General features: G+C 41.1%; 1 protein-coding gene across 6 annotated transcripts in view; it reads right to left on the reverse strand.

Annotated features, from left to right (window-relative positions):
* Nucleotides 1-15,728, reverse strand: part of RNF213 (ring finger protein 213) — a 231,935-nt gene extending 216,207 nt beyond the window's left edge. For 3 of the 6 annotated variants that reach the window (XR_009761276.1, XM_061615789.1, XM_061615793.1), the window contains exons 1-7: nucleotides 13,025-13,094; nucleotides 11,686-11,828; nucleotides 10,041-10,231; nucleotides 6,774-7,475; nucleotides 5,889-6,067; nucleotides 4,183-4,341; nucleotides 1,183-1,373 (exon numbers count right to left, since the gene is read on the reverse strand). Coding sequence is in view for 5 of the 6 variants with exons in the window: in XM_061615789.1 (XP_061471773.1) it covers nucleotides 1,183-1,373; nucleotides 4,183-4,341; nucleotides 5,889-6,067; nucleotides 6,774-7,475; nucleotides 10,041-10,231; nucleotides 11,686-11,828; nucleotides 13,025-13,053 (1,594 nt within the window). In the remaining variant the exon portion in view is untranslated. Of the gene's footprint in view, nucleotides 1-1,182; nucleotides 1,374-4,182; nucleotides 4,342-5,888; nucleotides 6,068-6,773; nucleotides 7,476-10,040; nucleotides 10,232-11,685; nucleotides 11,829-12,820; nucleotides 12,866-12,947; nucleotides 12,981-13,024; nucleotides 13,095-15,583 lie in introns of those variants that run through there. The other 3 variants (XM_061615791.1, XM_061615790.1, XM_061615792.1) reach the window with 3 other exon arrangements.
* Nucleotides 15,729-17,504: the final 1,776 nt, after the last annotated feature.

Genomic DNA, 17,504 nt, shown 5'->3' on the forward strand with positions numbered 1-17,504 from the left:
GTGGCCCCCAAATTATGGAATGATCTCCCTGACAAGGTGCGCCTGGCACCAACACTGTTATCTTTTCGGCGCCAGGTGAAGACTTTCCTCTTCTCCCAGGCATTTTAGCATGTGTTTTAAATGGTTTTAAATGTTTTAAATTGTTTTTAAAATATGTGTTTTAAATTGTATATTTGTTTTAATGTTTTTAGTTGCTGTAAACCGCCCAGAGAGCTTCAGCTATGGGGCGGTATACAAGTACAATAAATAAATAAATAAATAATTGGAGGGCAAGATCCTGATACAGCATCCTTCCCTAACTTGGTGCTCTCTGGATGTTTTGGATTACAGCTCCCATCATCCTCAACCATTGGCCAAGCTGGCTGGGGCTGATGGGAGTTGGGAGTCCAACAGTATCTGGAGGCCACAGTTGGGGAAGGTTCCTATTAACCTTCTTGGTGATGGCATGCTACCCAGGTCCTGGATAGATACTCCAATCCTCTCTTATTTAGCCCTCAGGACTCTCCCCAGGACACATCCCCTTCTCAAAGTCTCTGCTCCACACTATCATTTACTGTTTTTGATTGGCTGGAATGTGTCCTTGAACTCTAATAATGCCTTTTGTTTGTCTGGATGGCACAGAGAGGGGTGTGTAAGTGTATGTAGAAAATAACCTACTGACCAAATAATAATAATAGATTATTTATTTGCATGTTTAAATGCAGGAAAATCTGTTTTACATATGATGTACCCCTCTCACTTTCAGTGAATGTATGATCTGAGTTGTTCTTAACTGTATCAATAAAAAAAAATCTATACAGAAACTAATCTATTGCACAAAGGTAAAATTAACATTCATTGTTCCACCTACTTTTGCCTCTAATCCTGCCTACCACTGACATGCGGCCCCCGGAAGGGTGCCCATGAGAGAATGCAGTTCTCAAGTTGAAAAAGGCTCCCCGCCCTTGATGTAGGGAAATAAAAAAGCATTCACAAGACCTTCCAATACTGACCCTTAAAGTATAAACTATTTATCTCGCATGCCCTCACTGTGCAGTGTTTGGGACCTGTTCAGGCTCTCCAAGCTGTTCCAAACGCGAATGGTCTTATATCCTGGACTGTTTTCTTGAGTCTACCCATTCTCAGTTTCTAATGTATTATCAAAATTAAGCACACAATCCTACACCAGGGATAATTCCTTACCTGTACCGCATAGCTGATCTGATGGTATATACAAAAAACGATTCACGACGCTTTCTGTAGGTTTGTAAATGAATTCCCACTCTCCAACCTTCCCACATGTAACATAATATTTATAGGCAATTGGTTTGTTCATGTTGTCCTTAGGAATTGTTACACAGCCTTCAATTAGGTGACCATGCTCACCAAGGTCCCTGTTATTTTAAAAAACAAAAGAATGTATCTATGTCTTAGTAGCAAAGAAGGACAATGAGAATAGGTCATCTGCTGCTTGCCAACAAAACTTTTTGCAACAAAAACTTTTATGAAAAGCAGAGGTCTACAAATATTCTCCATTTAAAATCTCACTAAATGCCTTAAAGCATAACGGACTGGCGTAAATAATGTTTCTAGAGAAGATTTAAATGCATACCAACTTAAGTAGGCACACACACCTCACTGCTTGTCATATTTTCCCCAGATAATATATTATTTTAAGTATTAATTTTCCCTATTGGGTGAGGATAAATTGCAACATTTTGTTGCTAATTCCACTATAAGCCTCTTGAAAATAAATTAGTTTTATTTCTACTTTCAAAAGGCTCATAGTGGAATCGGCAATAAAATGTTGCAATTTATCCTCACCCAATAGGAGTGATCCTGCTCAGAGTTTCAGCTAGCCAGTCAGGCTCTAATCCAGGACATTCCATTCCACTCCATCCCACCTGCCATTTTTCATTTCCAACTAACACCCAAAATTCCATGGCAATGAAGCATTTTCAGTCCTCATCTGAGGGAAGTTCCTTCCTGTATGCTGATACTCTCTTCTTGTTTGTCAGTAATATATATTTTTGCTTTATTTCTGTCATAAACCATCAGCATGCCTGTGAACTTCTATGTTATGTTATGTCTCTGTAACTGGGATCCTACTGGGAGGAAGGGTGGGATATAAATCCAATAAATAAATAATAAATATATTTGCATCACCCTGCTCTTCCTTGCACTGAATGTTATCTGCCATTCTGTGGCCCAGAGACTTTACCATATGGAGTAATTCAGAGTGGTCTGAAAATGTGGATATCTTGCTGTTCTCCCTCTAGTACAGACAGGCTTTCACATTTGCTCACCATATCAAGTGTGCCACCAGCATCTGATGAGTGTGGTGAACTCCACCTTCCTACAAACCTTGAAAGGAATTGCATTGCTGAGGCACCTAGAACAACTCAGCCCCAAACTGACACCCCCCTCCCCTATTTTTGCAGGAAAGGGAAGTGGAGGACTTCCTTAGCCATGCAGCAGATAAACCAGCAAAAGGAGGGGCAGGGGCTTAACTACGACAGTTTTTGGCTTAGCTACCAACTCCAGATGACTTTGGAAGTAGAAAAGCTCAGAGGAGGAGGGAAGGAAAGGAAGTGTACCTATATGAATTCAGGGATTCCTAGAGGAGGCATGTGTGACAGTGTGCACACAGACACATTATTCCCTCTTATAGATGGTCAGGCGTTGACCAAGTCACCCTGTCTTACAGAGTTTGCCTCCCTCACAGCACTGTGTCCAAATGAAACACTTTTTTTTTTTTTGCCCATGAGAGAACACAGCAGCCATTTCAGTTATGTGGGAGAAAGTTAAATGGGGCAGTCTGGAGTAACATTGAAGTGGGGCTTAGCCTTAACCCACTGCCTTTAGGAAGCCTAGTGTCCAGAGCAAGTGGCAGGTTTTGCCTCCTGTCAATGTATCCTGTATTATAACAAGCTTCTTTAGTCTCAACAGAACTCAGCTGGAGCACTACATACAGCCATCAATACATTCCCTTCCTAGTTATGAAAGTGAGTGACAGACTCCTGAGAGCTTGGAGATGGGGAAAAAATAGTCCTTTCTACCCCAAACAACTCACCCCTAACCTTCCAACCAAAGAGCATCAGACCAACAACTGCCTCAATGATACAGGATAGTGAGGATGTAGAATTCCTCCACCATCTGCCCAGGCCTGCTTTTCCAAACCTATCTCAACTACTTATTATCTGAAAACCACCATGATCTTCAGGCCCTGAGAAACAGGTAAGAAATGGTCCCCCTTTCCCCCACCTAGAATTTGCATTCAGAATTGTGGGTGGACAGAAGAGCTAATGTTCTGCAATGCCTTCTTACTTCACCTCCCCACTGCTGAACCCATCTTCTGGGCTGTTGCTTCTTGCCAGGGAGGAAGCATCGTATACATATTGGTCCTTTTTTCATGACCCTGGTGCTGTGTTTCGGGGGGGGGGGGAAGGAGTTGTGCTTCCCACCTCTGATATTCCTCTCAATGGTAGCTGGATCATCCAGCATCAGGGATGGTGAGCACATTGTCTTTCCAGGTCTTTATTTTTCCTCACAAGAATAAATATACTTGTTCACTTCTAAAGCGGAAAGTAAAAAGGTGCTCTCTGGGTCAACATTTGGAGCCTGTTCCCAGCCATTAGGAACCAAACAGGTTCCTTTCTGCATAGCCCCATTCTGGGTTATGTGTACTGGTCACATTAATGCGATGGAATGTTGGGAGGGCGGCATCCTATGACTGGAAATCTGTGCAGCAGAAGAAAGGTATGCAAGTGAGTCATATGGATTACAGAAGCATCACACTACTTTTTCACTCCAAGTTGTCCCCTATCCACACTGCTTCACAGCAGAAAAGTGGTCTATCAAGCTTTCATTACACACATTTGTAATATGTGGTTAGACTCCAAAAATAAAACTTAGTTTTGTTTTTTCTATAATATCTTTCTCCTCTGGTCAGCATGTTAATTGGAGGCATGTTTAATAGTAGGTATAAATCCTGAATCAGCTTGGCCCAGTCATATTTTGGTTAATGAACACTGTCCTATCTGAACTAGGAAAAAAATTAGCAACTCCATAGTTAGAGGAAGATGAAGTAAGAATGCTGCTGCTGCTACCACTACTACTACAGCAGCAGCAACATGTAGCAATATACTTTCTGGCCCATGAATTCATTCAAAAGTAAGCATGAATGCACAAAATTGCACTTACTTTGAGCAAGTCAGATCACAAATGTTGTCCTTCCAGTTCTTATAACCAGAAATGCCTTGGGTCCTGATAAAAACTCTATGCTTCCCAGGATCCAATTTGAAGTCCTTGGACAGTACAGCATGAAAATATACTGTGACACCATCAGCGGAGTGCACATAGCTGCAATAGCAAGGAAGAAAAAGATCAGCATAACATGTTTTGCTGAATTCATGGAGAAGGACACCATAATTTATATATTTATTAATTATTTATTATTTGATTTATATTCCACCCTTTGTCCCAGCAGGAGCCCAGGGTGGCAAACGAAAGCACTAAAAACACTTTAACACATCATAAAAACAGACCTTAAAATGCATTAAAACAACTTTAAAAACATTTTTTAAAAAACCTTTAGACATCTTTAAAAAGGGTTAAAAAAAACATTGTTTAAAAAACATATTAAAAAGCAATCCCAACACAGACGCAGACTGTATTATAATTTAGTGGAATAGACAATAGTTTCTTAATATTCAAGAGTCCATCCAAGAACTCTTCATATTAGACAAAAGGGAAAGAGGGTAAGGGAGAAAACACTTCCAAGAAGAGACACAACAATGTATAAATGATCACTGTATGAAGAAAATTAGAGAACTGTTTCAGAAGCTTCAAGAAACAGATTACTAGTTGAAATTTCACAGATATCAAAACCAAAGTTTTAAAACTAGTATTATACCAAACAGTATGATCCAGGTTCACAACTCAGTTCAAACAAAATATGCTGCTTATTTTACAAAAGATCGTATATAGTCAGAAAATGCAGACAAATTAAGAATCCAAACGCAAAACTGCTGGGAACAAAAAGCAACATGTTCAATAATCTCAGTCATCCCATTTGCCAAGGTGAGGAGGGAACCAGAATCTAGCAAGTGAAATAAATTCCACATTTCCTCCAAAGCTGTGCCCAGCCTTGAAGCCTTGAGATGTGTTTTGGCTCTGGGTATAAGCACAGAGCCATTAAAAAGCCTCCACCTCTCAACTTCAGTTCCGAGCTGAATGAATATTGTTTCTGCCAAGAGCAGAAACTGTTACATCTTCCAGTGCAGCTCAGTCTCCGAAGCTTTGGCACAATCTATGCCAAGACAATATTATATCCATTCAGTTTGGGAAAAGATATAGCAAACGTGCAGCAGTACATAAGCAGACTTCTGCCAAAACAAGATGCAAAAACATTACATCAGCAAGGCTGAAGCTAAGCTGGGCTGCCATGGTACAACCTCAACAGAAGCTGTTGTTCCCACCAATTTTAATAATGGCTTATGTCAAAAGGGAAAACAAGCAAGTATGCTAAAAGGTGAAATGTTTATTAGCTTCTTACTTCTTTTTTGAAAATAAAATTTACTGCTGGCCAAAACACAAAAAAGGGCAAACGAACTCTTGATTGATACAAAAATTAACTGAATGCTGACGCTTATCCAATGCAGTTTAAAAAAAAAACAACTCTTTGCATAAATAATTTTATGTCAGAATTTGTTCTGTTGAAATTTTGTTGGCGCTGGAGCTCAGAACACTACAAAGTGAACCATGTTAAAATGAGCAATTTTTTATAAGTTTCAGATCTAGATTCTTTCTTTTCACAACATAATTCAAACCAGAGTTGTGCAACAACTGCTACTGGGCAATTTGTATTTCATACCACTTCAGAAATAAACAAAAATAAAAAAACATACCTCTGCTTGACTTCCTGGTTTGACTGTTGCTTCTTAGACTTTTGATTTGTCTGTTGCTTCTCCTGATTTGTAGCACCAGAAGCCTTTCCCTTCTCATCAGATTCTTCTACTAGAGTTGTTGTTTCTTCTGGTTTTTCAGTTACTTTTGTTGGTTTAGTCTCTTCTTCCAACTTGGCTTTCTGTAACTCAGGCATACGTGATAAAGGAATGTTTTTAAAAATGAGCTAGCCCACCTTGCCATATATTCACATTTTAATCCCCTTTAGCTCCTTGGAGGAAAGGTAGGATATAAATGTAATAACACACAGACAAATGGTCTCCAAGTAACTTGCATTTAAAAACATAGACAGACATACGTTCTACCATAGGGGTGCTAAGGGGTTAATACTCAATATATCTTTCATTTTGGTGTCCTATAGGCAGTAGAGGACAGTGTGGTGGGGTGATGCCACTCACTTTACCTCCCAACAGGTGTGTCGCTGCTGTATACTGGGAAGGAGTGGGGCAAGGTGGCAGGGAGGTCTGCGCAGTGTAAATGCACCAGTAGAAGCGCCGGATTGGCTCTGCCAGTGCATTTACACTGCACCAACCCCCCTGCTGCCTCACCCCTCCATCCCAGTAAGCAGCAGTGACTCAGCTGTTGGGAGGTCAGATGGGCAATGCAGCCACATCACATTATTGCCTACAGGGCATGATATTACCCTCTAGGCTGCTCAACAGCTACATGAAACCATAGGAGAGGTCTTCTAGACATTCTAGAAAGTCTGCTTTCATCAATCGGCAGATAACATGAATGTCCAGCTCTCCATCTCAATCCAAGGAAGCCATGGACGTAGTCATACTGCTACACAGCAAAGCAGCCAATAGGACTCTTGGGCAATTCACCTCTGAAACAGAATTACTCCTCTGTTGCTTAGCCTCGTCTTCAATTTTTGTCTTATGTCCCTGTCTCTCTTCAGATTCAGACAAAGTTCTCTTAATTTCTCGATTTTCATCTTCTTCACTTGATTTTGCACCTTTATCTTCAGAAGATTCAGCAGTAAAGTGAAGGTCTGAAGATATGTTCTCTGCACCTTCCTCAGAAACATGTGGTGTGACAACCAAAGTTTGAGTATTTGATAGATTTCCCAGAGACTGGTCAGTTGTGTGACTTTGTTCTTTACCAGAACCCATAAGTTCATCAATTATGTCATCTTTTTTGGAGCTTTCCTCCTCAATCTTCTCCTCGGTGACTGCAGCACCAGCATGTTGACCTACTGCACCACTCTGACTATCCTGCTGTGGCTGAGCCTTGGAATCAATACCACCAACATGATTTTTTGCAGTGACTGGCAGACTTTGATCTATGTTCAAGGGGCTGTTTTTAATTTGACCTTCATTGTCCCCAGTGGACTCCATGCCAGGCCTGGTCAATATAGCTTTTGGGTTTTGACTCTCTTTAGGTATGTTTTTTGAATCCATCACTTCAGGGTTAAAACAAGCAAGACTGGATGGTGCTGAATTAAAGGATGTTGTTGAGGAGTCGTGTCGTTCAGAGTCTGAAAGATTCCTGTTTTTCTTCTTCTTCTTCTTCTTCTTCTTCTTCTTCTGTATGACAGACAACAAAAAACTGTTAAAAATGGAGAAACCCTGTTTACAGCTTTTCAAGTAAAGCAACAATAGGTCATCTGCCCTAAGCCCTCCCTAGTTTGAAACCTGTGCATACCCATCCCAGTATATGATTAGTTATGCTCTCACCCTGAACTATAACAGAGCTGGAAGAGACCCAAGCACCTCTATGGCAAGGAGCACTTACTACCAACTTCTTCCCTGGACAGGGATAACTTGGCCACTGTGACTCATGCATTGATAACCTCATTATTGCACTACTGCAATACCACTATGGGGCTTCCCTTGAGACTGGTCCAGAAGCTGCAGCTGGTGAATAATGTGGCCAGGGCTGGCAATTTCCATGGGTACTGGTGGACAGGATACTCATAATTTATGTCTCTGCCCTGGTAGGTACCAGGAAAAAAACGATACAAAGACACTAAACGAAGGGCTACCGGAGTCTATTCTGTGAATTGGTAATAGTTTGCAATGATTTGGTGTCTGTTTTCTAAAAAACGAAATAAGGTAAAAACTGCAACTGAAAGCGCATATAGACTCAGGTACCTTTATCGCTAGCTGCAAGTTAACATGCAAGTTCGTATTGCTAAATCACACACTGATCATGTTGCTATACAAGCAGCATAAGCAAAGCAAAGCAAAGCAGGTTTACCAAATTCAGGTCATTAATTTTGTTTGAAGAAATGAACTTTTCCTGAATTCCAAACAATTCTAAGCTTCTTAAACTGGCTGTTTGAACTCCAACTCCAACCACTGAGCTTACTAAATACAGTGAATCAAGTGCTATGCCACTTAATCAAATGTACAGATATTCTGAGACCACTCAGGTAGCTGTTAGGAATTTGAGAGCGGCTTCTCATGCAACCTTTTGTACATACTTGCCAATGGCCAATAATGAAATACAGATATAATTAGCAAAATGGCAACACATATGAAACCCACACTTAAAAGCCACACATATATAAATCACATGCATTTGCCTTTTAAAAAGCATACGAACAGAGAGTGGGAAATTCCTGGTCCGCTGATTACATGTATTTGTTAAAGAAACATGACAATGTATGCACCCACAGCCTGTCACATTTGATGGCATATGCATGTATTTTGTACCTCAGTACTGACATTCAAATACAAAATGCCACATGAGAGCCAACCTTTACATGCAGAAATGGCAGAGAAGTGCTAAGTAGAAAGACAGACCACAAGGGGGGAAAAATCAAAATGCACTGGAAACCTTAAACAGAGACCAGAATTACTGAGAATTTTTGCAAAATAATTTGTAATAACTAGACACAGATCCTGACAATACAACTGTCTATTTTCACTGATTAGTTGCTTACATTTTAGATATGTTGAAACAGAATCTCAATTTTTAATATTCTATCCAATATGAAAATATAACACAGACCAGTTTAACACAGAGCAGGTCAACTTTCTAGATTGCTAAGGGAGAATCCTGAAGATATCTCTTCCGATGTCCTCAAAGACGGCTGGGAAGACTACTGGTAAAAGATTCTGAAGGTCTTGATGACTGGCTGTTGGGCAGACATGTTCTCCTACTCGCATACCAAACCCAGGAGTTTTGCCTGCCACCTGAGCCTTCTGCTTACCAGCTGGGCTTGGATTGTCTGTATCCTCAGTTCCACAACAAACACAGTTTGAAAGAATAAGGACTAGGCATCTATAGTAAAGGACTTCATGGAGTTCTGCTCACCTGATATCTGCTTGGAAATCCTCCTCACCCACTCATGGATTGTTCAGCTTTTTCTTTTCTACAGATCCTGACTAGAAGCCACTTTCTTTGTTTCAAGTAAATATTCTGAACTCACAACTTTTCTGTGCATCCATGTATGCAGTTCCATTTTTAAGCCTTGAGCTACATTTGTGACAACTCAGCAACTCTATTAATATTGCAACCCCACAAAGCCTGGCAGCATATATGGCAGCATATAGATTTATCCTCAGCACATATAAGCCTTTTTCCCAATCAGCAGTTCACAGCACACTTTGATTGGTAACTGTTGCTTCAGTACTATGCACTTGCTTAGGCTATACTACATATGGGAAAAACTACCTGCTGTGGGCTTGAGCATGGTCTGCTGCCCTCATATAAGTCTGGTTTCTCCCTTTTCCTCTTTCTGGGTTATGATCCTCATCCAACTCATTCCAGTCAACATCACTCCCAACTTTTACTGCCTGTTGAAAAATAGCTTTGCTTTCAGAGAACTTAGCATTTGGAAGCAAAATGTAATTGCTTGGCTATTAATGCAGCAATTATAACCCAATCTGTTAGTGCAAGTAGAGTCAGTGAATACACGGAGTAAAACATGATGTTTTAAAGTGTTTTTTGTTTGCCACCCTGGGCTCCTGCTGGAAGGGCAGGATATAAATCAAATAATAAATAAAAATAAATAAATAAAAACACAGTTAACAGCTCCAAGGTAACAGTCACCAGGAAGAGAGATCTCAGTCAATGCTATTCTCTTGCTTCAGGGAATGAGAAGTACTTCTGAAATCTCTGCACCATGCCCAACCTGTACTCACTTTTTTCTGTGTAAGAGAAACCTGGCTCCCAAGGCTCTTTGACAGAGATTCTTCTGGCTCCCCAAGTGCTTCCCCAGAGGGTGGCTGCCCACCAACAGAGGATCCCAAGGAAGGGGTGCTTTCCATTCTCAGTTCTCCCCCAGGCTCCATCTCCAGCACTGACATCACTTCTGCATCTCTATATTCTGCAACTGAAACAGACATATTCCACAAAGTCATCTAAAGAGAAATCTGACTTTGGTTCAAAGGTAGGGTTGTCAGTCTTAGTGGTGACCAGGAACTGTCATTTTAAGATATTGAGGCCAGTAAAATGTTCTGTCAAGGCCACCAAAAGCATTATTTCATTATTACATTCTCAGGCCTGCACCCCAGGATACACCTATCATTCAATGCAGAAACTGAAGTGCATATGCTTGCCTCTCTCAACAGTCTTCCAATACTCTCAGATGCTGTAACAGCACATCTTTCTCAGATGCTCTCTCTATAATCCGCATTTCATTTTATCAGCACTTCCCAGCCATCATACTACAAAAAGTAATTTAATTAATGTGCAAATCACAAAATAAACTACTCTCTCTCTGTGGCTACTGCACCATTGCTGTTTTGGTATGTGGGTTTTTTTATCTGCTGCTATATGCCTTTTAATGTTTTTTTGTTTTATTTCATTTCTTGGGCATTTATCTGGGAAAGGCAGAATGTTTTAATAAATAAATAGGCTACATAACAAGGCTTTTAACAGTTGGTTTTCTGGTGGTATTATTCTAGCATGTTTTGGAAGGCAATAATTCTGCTTGTCAATTTTTTATCCTCTGCAGATAGCAAGGTAGGGAGAAAGCGTCAAGTCTTGTTAACATCATCATATCTTTAAGATAGCGTCTCTCAGTTAAGGGGCAGAAACGCAATTTTTTGTAGCCATGCTTTGTCGGCGTAGATCACAAACAGCTGTGGTGTTCCTCACTTCATTGCAAAAGTGGTACAGGGGCAGCAGATGTGCAAAAGGAATCACAAGGTGGGGAAAGTGTTAGGAGTGTGCAGAAACTGGGCAGGTGAACAGCAAACAGCTGGGGGGGGGGGAAGTACTGGTAAGTTTACCCAGTGAAGGTTCAGAAGGGAGGGAGGGTGTGCAAAGTTTAGTGGTTTTATAAACAAAGTATTTATTTATTTATTTATTTATTTATTTATATGCCGCCCCATAGCCGAAGCTCTCTGGGCAGTTTACAACAATTAAAACATAAAAACAAATATTTTCTCTAAAAGAGAATGAAAACATTGGAAGGGGGAACAGAAAAAGAGTGAAGAGAGAGATGGAACGACAACATACACAAGTAGGAACTTACATATCTCTCAAGCTATTATTGATTAAATGACTATCACTTGAATTATCAGTTTATCCATTCTTACTCTACAATATAGTGTACAGGAACACAAAAAAGAGAAAAATGATAGTTGAGGCAAGAGCACTGACTAACCAGCAACAACTCTACAATATGAAATAAGAGTCTTGCGTTCATGAAGGGATATAAGACACCAATTATTCTAGAACTACCCACTTCCCTAATTTACATTTTTCATTGTATCCCTAATTCTTAATGGAAAGTAGCAGTATCCTATTTAGTGATTCATTGTTAAGCCGTAAATCACTTACTTTGTGCGCTGGTAGGAGCCTCAGGCAACCTCTTCCCACAGTTACTGCAGAAATTGTGAGATGCATTTTGGGCAAGGTCACATTTAGGGCATTTAAAGCCCTTTTTGCGCAATCGCGGACCCAGGGTGAAGGTTTTTTTCAGCCTGTTGAAAAGCAAGAAGGCATAGCAAACAGGGTGGGGGACATTAGTCATACAACTTATATGCTTATTGTTTCACTTTCTGTGAAAAGAAACTGAAACTGGAGGAAGAACATTTTAACATTTCATATATTCATACAAGAGAATGAATAAATGTAGTTCTGGTTAATGATTCATCAGTTCTGGATAAAAACACTAGTTCTGTATTTTAAAAGTATGTTTTATAATCACAGGAACCCACCTCACATTCACACAGAAAAGAATGCATACAAATTGTTTTTAAAATGTCATAAATAAAGCCTTACATCAGAATCCAAAACTTTAAGTTATATCTTTGTATTTTTCTAATGAATTGTAATTATTGTAAACTGATTTGGAAGAAAACCTTGGCTGAAAAACAGCATGCAAACATAATAGCTACAATACTACTTCTATCGTTAACTTAGCCTAATGCACCCATCTAAAAGTAATCAAGAAAGGGTATACACTTAAGTCACACTGTTTCCATCCTGTCACACAAAACAGGCCCTTCTAATAAGTTGGTTGTTTGGTGTCCAACCACATCTGTATTTGAGCTCCATACTCATGACATTAATCACTGATTTTCTTTGTTAACTCAGGTTACTAGTGTAGTATATGCATGCTGTCCCAGTGTGTGTGTGTGTGGGGGGGATTTCTACCATCCCCCCCCCAACATCTCTTTTCTTTTTACCTGCACTTTGATACTACAAAGCGGGTAACTAACTAATGCTAGTAAGCAGCCTTCTCACGCTTGCTGCCTGATCCTCAAATCAGATGCATCAGGAGCAGAAGTTTAAAAGTTTCTCTTGCAGATACTATCTTCTTGTAGGCCCATCCCTACTCTTTTCACTGTACCCATTTAGCATCACCCCTCCCGTATCTGGTCATAATTGTTTACATTCAAAATATGGTTAAGAAAAAAGGACCTCTGACCATATACAAAATGTCCTTTCCCCTCACCTATAACTAACTAACCAAGGAGAAACTGCAGCCTGTCTTAACTTGCAGAAAAAGCAGGATGGCCTTCCAGAGCAGGGTTTCCATACAATTCTGAACCCTGCCATCTATCTTTAAAAGTTTGAGCACCATTTCTCCTACCCACCTCACAAACATTGTGAGAGAACACAATCAAAGGGTATTAGGAAAGTTTCAAGCTTATACACTGTACTAGTGACTCACTTTATGTCAGAACTCCATACCCATGACATTCATTGTTACAGTCATCATGACTTGCATTTTATTGTGATCCCTATAGATGGCAGGTTGTACAGGGAAGGAAAGAGTTAACAGCAATAGTTAACAAGGCTCCGGTTGCATCAGTTTAACAGCTGCAGGAATTCAGAGCAATTAAGAAAAGGCCCATAAAAGAAAGAGGGTGGCTGCAGCAAAGTGTGGGGGATGAAGGAGTTGTGTGAGGAAGGTGCTATTGTGTTTGTTTATGATCCTGTGTATCCAGAGAACTTTATTCGTGCATCGCAAGTAAAGCTTCTCCTTAACCAAAGCTGTGGCAGTATATCTGGTGTCTTATTGCTTAAACCAACTGGGTTACAGGGCTACTTATGCTTCCAACATTCATCACCGATCAGGAGGGTCCTTTTGTGTAGAACTACCACCCCACCATGGTCTCATAAAGTCAGCAGGATCCTCAATAACAACATCTAGGCCTAATTTAAGTGCAACTGCTGTGCCATCAGTTTTATCTTTTACCACCTGATATTTTCCTAAAAACCATGTGGCTTATATGCAGAACTTATATGTATTAAAGTTATTTGGCTTACAATTCTATAACAGGTGAATATATATATATATTCTGGGAAGGGAGCATGAGAAAGACCAAGCACAAATTACTGCCTGGTGTTTCTACATACTCAGGTGAAGGGACAAGACAAAGTTGGTTCCACAGCCAACTAGTGAGAATTTTCCTCAGAAAGCTCCACTTGAGACCACATGCCTTTTGCTAAAGAGAGAAGGATCTCACCACCTCAACACATCTCTAGGAAATACCCATCTAAGTCAGTTGTGGACTAACTCAGTCTTACTAAAAGATCTGGATCAATTCAGATCTCATCTGCTAAGTCCTCACAGTTGTGCCTCAAATATTTTATTTATTATATTTGGATGGGTGCCCCACAACCTATGTCGTATAAGTCTCACACACCTCAAGTCTCCTGCGTTTTGACCGTTTGTGTGGCTAACAAACTATGATTCCCTAGCAAAAAAAAAAAGCAGCACTTCATCCATGGAATTTCTGCCTCTGACATGTAACTATTAAAAGGATAACCGGTCTGGAAAACACACCAAAGGGTGACAAGTTATAAAGTCTACACTCCCACTGGACACTTGGTATGCTCATCTGGAGTAGCTGCCATTTTAAACTAGAATACTCAGGCAAAAAAATCTCTTGTCAGCATGAACTTAAAAGAGCTTGGACACCACTAACAGAAATAAAAAAACAGATATATTATTTATTTATTTATTTATTAAATTTATATACCGCCCGACTAGCAATAGCTCTCTGGGCGGTGAACATAAAATAGCATAAAAATACAATGAATAACAAAATAATACTAAAATACAATCATCAATCCAATACAATAAACATTTTAAAAAGTAAATCAGTGTAATTTTTATACATATAAAAATATATATATAAGATGTGCCTTAGCCCTTCCCCATATGTATCGAATACAGCATGCCACAACTCTAATCAACAGCCACTGACTAGGGTAGCTTAAAAAGTTTCACTGCCACACACACAGCCCATAGAGTGGACTCTGGAGCTTCAGGCTAAGGGCCGGCAGGGGCAATGGTCCAATCAGCGTCCGCTATGCAAATAAAGGGTGATCATATTTGTCTGTCTCTCCATCCCACCTACAACCGGTAGATACGGCTGGTCTGACCAGTAAGAAAGCAGAGAATGTGCTGTATGCAAAAACATGCGGTCCTGCACTACAAACCCCAGAATTCATTGTGCTTGTTTCTAGCAATAATCTACTGGTTACGCTACTGTCCAGAAACCTAGTTTGCTATTATAGTTTGCTGCTATATTTTAAAAATCTTCTTCTCATACAATGAGAAATTAACTTCCTACCACAGAACTCACTCTTCACACGTATTCATTACTCCTCACCAGATTATCTTGAGTAAGGTTGTGCAGAAAGGTCACTTCCTTTAAAACAATAATTTTTAAGATGCCTAGCGTTTGAAGCGACGTCTGATGACAACAGTGAACCAGGAAGGTGACGAGCGACACGTGATTTCACAAGTTAAAATCAACAAAGCGGATCTAGGCGGGTATGTCGTTTTGGGTTAGTTCACGAAAGCATGAGAAAGATGGGAACTATCCTCCCATCACTACAGATCAAGACCACACAATAGCGAGGGCAATGCTGGAGAGCCGGGAAAGCTTCCCCCAATTTTGGAAACTATCTCATACATAAGCTATATTATAAATCGTGCTCCCTGCTCTTGCAGCCCCCCTCCTTTTAATAGCCATGATGTTGTCCTACCCCATCCCCCCAAAAGGAAGAAGATAACAAATAAAGTGTCCCGCCACCATAGACCTTACAAAATATTTAGCCGCGTTTTTCCGCGATGGCGCGAACAAGACCCCACCCCCACAGATCAACATCTTCTTACAGCTTTCTCCTGCAAAAGGTTTTAACAAGTCATCCTATAAAGCCAGGCAGGTTGCCTCCGTAAACGCGCCTGCCACCCTAAAAGGTGTGCGTTACTCACCTCAGTTTACCTCTGCAATGGCTACTACCCCCACACGTTAACTAAAGCCTCCCTTCTCCAAAGCCCGCTCGGCACTGGCGCATAAACACACTCCAAATAGAGGCTAGGGAAGCCGGCAAAGTTTCGCTTTCTCTCGGCTTCTTATTGGAGGATGTGCATGGTTTCGTTTCCCAGCGCCAACCCACCCCTCCCTTCCCCGCTCCCCCTTATTGCTCTGTTTGTCCTTCCCCCGTTTCTCTTTCCTGTAAGGCTGCTATGGTCTCATGACTGTAGCTGGAAAGGGGGGAATTCCCAGCGGCCACAAGACTTTCAAGGGCAGGATCGGATTTGGTTCCAAACGGGCGGGAAAGACGATGGGTCAGATGATCTATTGACAAATTTCCCCATATCTCCGTTTGCAAACTAATTTTGGCGCAGCTCAGGGCTGCCTGAGGACATAAGAAAAGACACGACGCTGAAGTTGGTTCCTGGTTCTCAGTTCCTTATTTGCTTGAAAGTTCAAAACTGAAAAAGAAGAAAAGTTGACAGCTTCAAGCCAAAGTTAACATGTCTCTGATCCCCAAAATAGATGTTGGGGTACCCGTATGATATATTGCTATGATTGGGGGACTCTCCCCATTAGGAATAACAATAAATTTATTCAGTCAAAATCATCAGGCTTCTGAAATGGTCATAAATGCATAATGATGTCATAAAATCATAAAAAGCAAGTAACTGAGGGTGCCCACACCAAAATCTGCTCTGGGCCAGGACAAACCATACACCCCAGGAAAGGGGAGGGTGTCCTCGACAAGATGCCACTGCTTCCCGTCTGGCCCAAAGCTGCTGTGGGCGCCAGGCACAGATAAGGGCATCTACACAAAACCAAAAGAGAAAAAAGCAATAAAAAATAGGTAACTGGGGGGCCCACCCCACAATCTGCTCCGGGCCAGGACAAATCATACACCCCAGGAAAGGGGAGGGTGTCCTCTATAACATGCCAGTGTGTCCCGCCTGGCCCAGAGCTTCTGCTGGGCACAGGGCACAAATAATATCATGTACACACAACCAAAATGGACAGAAAGAGGCAGAAAAAAATAAGGAACTGGGGGTGCCCACCCCACAATCTGCTCTCAGCCAGGACAAATCATACACCCCAGGAAAGGGTGTCCTATACAAGATGCCAGTGCTTCCCGCCTGGCCCAGAGCTTCTGCTGGACGCAGGGCACAGATGAGGGTATCTACACACAGCCAAAATGGACACAAACAAGCAAAACAAGTAACATGGGGTGCCCACCCCACAGTCTGCTCCAGGCCAGGACAAATCATACACCCCAGGAAAGGGGAGCGTGTCCTCTACTAGATGCCAGTGCTTCCCATCTGGGCCAGAGCTTTTGCTGGTCTCAGGGCACTGATGAAGGCATCTATGCACAACCAAAATAGAGGAATACATACAGAAAAAAATAAGTAACTGGGGGTGCCCACCCCACAATCTTCTCTGGGCCAGAAGAAATCATACACCCCAGGAAAAAGAGGGTGTATATGAGATGCCACTGCTTCTGGTCTGGCCCAGAGCTTCTGGGCGCAGGGCATGAATAATGGCATATTGCAACAACCAAAATAGACAAAAACATGCAGAAAAAAAGTAACTGGGGGTGCCCACTCCAAAATCTGCACTGGGCCAGGACAATTCATACATCCCAGGAAGGGGAAGGGTGTCCTCTACAAGATGCCAGTACTTCCCACCTGGCCAATTGTTTCTGCTTGGTGCAGGGTACTCATACGGGCATCTATGCAGAACTAAAATAATGCAGAGTAAGTAGAGAAAAATATGTAATTTGTGGTGACTGTCATGAACTTGTATATTTTTATGAAATGTTAAAATTATATGTAACATCATGGCTCAGTGCAAAGAACTCTGGGAGTTCCTTCTTGTTGGAAA

The sequence above is a fragment of the Rhineura floridana genome, chromosome 3 (genome assembly GCF_030035675.1).
Source record: "Rhineura floridana isolate rRhiFlo1 chromosome 3, rRhiFlo1.hap2, whole genome shotgun sequence".
Classification (NCBI taxonomy): Eukaryota; Metazoa; Chordata; class Lepidosauria; order Squamata; family Rhineuridae; genus Rhineura; species Rhineura floridana.